Consider the following 4,712-nt stretch of genomic DNA (forward strand, 5'->3'; position numbering starts at 1 on the left):
CAACGACCTTGTCCCCCCTTGCCCTCCCACCTATAAAAGGAACACTCCACCCCTTGCGTAAGTCGCAATTCTGCTCCGAGACTGACTTATTGTAGCTTACGTTCTTTCTAACTTCAGTGTCGGAGTGTTTGTTCCTTTTGTAGGTCTCTCTTGCTGAAGGTCGCACCTCATCGACTCGTCCTCGCTGCCAGGTGGCCAACCTGCTATAGCTCGGCTGAATCCTACATCAACAATCGTCATAGAGCTCAGACTAGAGAGACCGATCAACACTCAGAACCTGCACATAGAGAGAAAAAGGTTGCAATGACGTTCAAGTCAATCTAAGTTTGATCTATTCTCAAAGAGAGGAATCATATAGCCTAACTAAAAAGTGAGGCTCAACTCTCCATTTATAAGTTTCAACCCAAGAATGTCACTTTCTCAACGATTACAGTTGTTCGAAAAATCACCATGTGTTGTCAAAAAAATGGCTAAGAGCACCAAGGAGTGGTGTCATATCATCGGCTCATCTTTTCGAAGGTTGGCCGTTGAAATCTATATTGGTTGGCTCGAACCTTTATGAAGGCACGTACGACTATCAGACGTGTATTCGTCGGCTTGGCCAAGAAAGGTGGCAGATCTATATATGTTGTTGAATTCTCTAGACTTAGTATCTTTACACTCTCATCAAGGTGACATGACACTTTTTGACCTATGATTCCAACCTAAGTAATATAGTTATAGTATTTTAATGGTATAAAAAATAAGTTCATAATGTTTAGTTATTTTACAAATAAAAATATTAATAATCACACAATGTTAATAAAAATCTCATTATTTACAACATCATATTGATGGGAGTTTGAAATGGAAAATCACCTTGATTAACTTTGATATTGTAAATCGGTTAATTAACATTCGAAAATCTATTTTCTTCCAAAATTTGAAAAATAATTACTCCCGTGTATCCCTGGGAAAAGTAGGTAATGGGCTTAAATCTCAATGCCCAATTCAAATTGGGCCTGAAAGTTATGCAGATAGAAAGTCGGCCCATAATTTGTAAGCCTACTTGAGGGCTCTTGTAAGCCCAGTGGATCTTAACGAAGCTTTCAAAAAAAAATGCAGCCCAATAGGACATAGCACAGTTCAAGTGGTATCATTCATGTAAACGTTAAAACATTGAAAAAGTCAAGTAATTAATATCTAGAATTTTAATTAAAAAAATGCCTTAGAAAAATTTTATTTGGAAGTTAGAATACAACCCCTTTAGTGTGTAATGCTATTTCTATTACCCTAACTTCTTATTAATTTAAATTCATTGATTTGGTGACAACATTACGAGACGAGAATCAAGTTCGTCCATTGCAATTATCTATTTAAATCTTTCTAATGCTCTAGTTTTGTTAGTTAAAACATAAACTATTTTTGTTATAAAATATTTTAAAATATATGTATATATATATAGGAGAATATAGCTCCCAACAAAAGTTATTTCCTTCGAGGAGAACCTCTCCCCCACAAACCCAAAGTACAAAAAGATGATTCCCAAACTAAAAGGTTGGGATGAACAAAATTCTATTTCATCTTTTCCAAAGCTTAAAAGGAGATGATTAATTTGTTAGCTAATAAAAACATGTTGAAATTAGGAAGCTCCCTCATCATTCAACAACTAATAGCGAAAATCTTCTCTTCTTTCTAGTACAATAAATGTACGGTTTAAACATCTGACATAAAAGGAAGAAGTAGTTGTTTTACCTACTGGGCAATGATCATGTTGGCAGAAGAAGTTCTTATCTTAATATTAGATAAGATAAAATTTTACTATAATATTAGATTTCTTTTTTTTTCTTACTCATTACTTTTAATTTTTGAAAGGATAGGTGTGTTTTTATTAATGTTCATGTTTTTAACTTTTAACATATTTTTAGAATTATTTACAATTTTTTAAGACAAGGAACTTTTAGATATTTAAGCATTCCATTTTAAGTTTTCTCGTTTCTGTTTCTTTTTCCAAATCAACTATCACAATGGGTCAACTTTCAACTACTAATTCAACATATGAATATACGCGAATCCGTATCTTATCTATCTTTTAAACTTAAAATTAGGATTTTTAAAAAAACCACAATATGAATTTTGAAAAAAAAAAGATCAATCAAGTATTTTTTTTTTTTGTAATACATTACAAATAAAAGAATAGGTTGAACTTACAACTCATAAACAGAGACATTGATTCAGGTTGGTGAATATTAAAGATAAACTAAAAAATTATTTAAACATCGTTGTATAATCAGGATTTTAAATGGGATAAAATGATAAACATTTCTCAATTTTATTATTTTTATTTTGCAAAGTAGTAAAAAAATAATTGTTACTAATTCTAAAATCAAGTGGTCTAGAAACTTCTAACCCATTTTAAATGTCCAAAACTAACCAAAATAAACACAAACACAATTACAAAAATTAGCCCCCACAAAAATTACCCACCAAGTTATAAGAATTTAATTTAGTCACAGAAAATGAATTAATCTAGAATACTTAATTGAAGCTTCAATTTATTAAAAATTAAAGCATTAAAGTTAAATTTGACTGACTCCCTACAAAAATTAATCATTTCCCAAATATCAAATGCATGTGCTAAAAGATATTTTTATACACTCTCATAATCTATTTGCCATCCCAATTTATCTCTCCATTAATAAATAATAAATGGAGTCGATTTATTTAATAAAATTGACAGATTTAATTCAAACTACCGATATATTACAAATCAAATTAAAATTTTAATAATAAAAAATGAGACCGAAAAAAAAGAGACAAACAAACAAACGACTTAAAACATTTCTAGAATGTAGGAATATAATCCTCATAATTCCTTTTTTTTTTAGTACATTCACATAATTCACAAACTAAGAAATAATATTTATTTAGCCTTCCAAATTTAAGAAAGAGGGAAAGGGAAGATAAAAAAAAAAATTAATTCATTAAATTAAAAAGGGAAAAGCAGCTAGCTTTCCATTACATCAAACTAAAGAAGAGAGAGATAAATACAAATGTTACGGCGGCGATCACGACCCCCGATTTGCGTCCGGCGACGGCGGCGCCACCGTATTCATCGGCCCATTGGTGAGGAGGCTTCTTGAAATAGTAAGGAAAGTACGGCAGAATCGGGTCCGGCGGCGGCGGAGAGACGCCGTAGAAGTTGTTGCCGCCGGACGGCGGCGGGTTGTACGGGTAATATGCAGCCGGCGGCGAGTAGTACGCCGGAGGAGAGTAAGAGCCGGAACCCGTTTGTGACGGCGGAGATGGGATGGCCGGAGCGCCGGTGCCGGTGCCGGTGGGGGGAGGGTAGCAGGGATATGGGCAGGTGTCGTCGGAACTAGTCGCCGGCGGGAGGACGGCGAGGATTAAGGCGAAGAGAATGGCGGCGACGGCTGTGATCGGCGGTGAAGCCATTTTTTGGAGGAAGAGAGGAGGAAGAAAGGAAAAGTGGAGAGAGAAAATTTGGAAGACTGAGAAATGACTGATGAGAAGTGTCAAATTGGGTTTTTGTCAAGAGAGGAAAGGAAGTGCAAAAAGAGGATTTTTTTTTTAAAAAAAGTATTAGAAAAAGGTAAAATAAAGAAGATTATTATTAATTTAAAAAATTAAAAACTATATTATGAAAAGAAGGAGAAATTCATCTCCTTGTAGACAATCTAGGACAAATTCATGTTTTTTATCTTGTTTTTTGATTCATGTATCAGATTTTGACTTACAACTTGAATAAATTTAAAAACTTAATAGCTTCTTAAAATAAAATTTAAAACTTATACATAAATCGACCCATAATAACTCTAGTAGATTAAACAAGTCAATTTAAACATAACTTAATTGGTTAAGACATCTATATCGGAATACAAGGTTGTGAATTTGTCTATATATGTCGTATTTAAAAAAGATAGATTAGGCACATGTTTGTAAAACTAAAAAAATAAAAATCTTACGAATATAACCTCCTATACAGCAATGCACACAATTAGATCAAGCCCTTCATTAAAATTGGGATCTCAATCAAATGAATGACACTAATTTCACCCCTTTCAAATTTAATTGGATAAAATTAAAATTTTAAAGTTAAAAGTTAACGAAGTGAACTAAGTACACAGATTTTTCTAAAAAGAAATGAATCTCTTCCTCTTCTTAATTTTCATTGCATGTCTATTGAGAGATTCTATAAGGAATTATAAGAAAAGAAAAAAAAGAGGAAGAAGATAGAAAACATATTTTAGTTGCTGACTGGTATCATTTTATAGGTTAAACAATTATAGATCGAAGAATCAACCCATCAACCTTTAGAATTGTAACAAATGTTTTATATTCATTTAAACGACGTTGAAATTGACTCCATATTAGTATATTTTATATGTAAAGATGGTGACAACAAAGAAAATCATACCCTTTTGTCATAATAATTTTTAGGTGGAAATTAATAAATTCTAGGGCAATTATAAGGTGGAACTATAAATTTTATTGAATGACAAACGATTGATGTTTCTAAAATGGCTAACATGTCACAATCACAATTTGTCAAAAATCATGAATCTTAGAATCATTACCAAAATAGCATTTTTAATTTAATTTGTTGACATAAAAACAAAACACCAACTTAAATTTTAAATGGTATATAATTCATTCGATCTTCTTTCTATTACATTTTAAAATAAAATTTTGGTATAAATTTATGCAAAAAA

The 4,712-nt window shown here is 31.9% G+C and overlaps 1 protein-coding gene across 1 annotated transcript; it reads right to left on the reverse strand.

The window, feature by feature from the left end:
* Positions 1–2,829: 2,829 nt before the first annotated feature.
* LOC111020068 (uncharacterized) lies at positions 2,830–3,534 on the reverse strand. The gene has a single exon (XM_022296629.2). It carries the CDS (start codon positions 3,433–3,435, stop codon positions 2,998–3,000), a length of 438 nt encoding a protein of 145 aa, XP_022152321.1. The 5' UTR covers positions 3,436–3,534; the 3' UTR covers positions 2,830–2,997.
* Positions 3,535–4,712: the final 1,178 nt, after the last annotated feature.

Source organism: Momordica charantia (genome assembly GCF_013281855.1).
Source record: "Momordica charantia cultivar OHB3-1 chromosome 4 unlocalized genomic scaffold, Mcharantia_2.0 BLBB01000004.1, whole genome shotgun sequence".
NCBI lineage: Eukaryota > Viridiplantae > Streptophyta > Magnoliopsida > Cucurbitales > Cucurbitaceae > Momordica > Momordica charantia.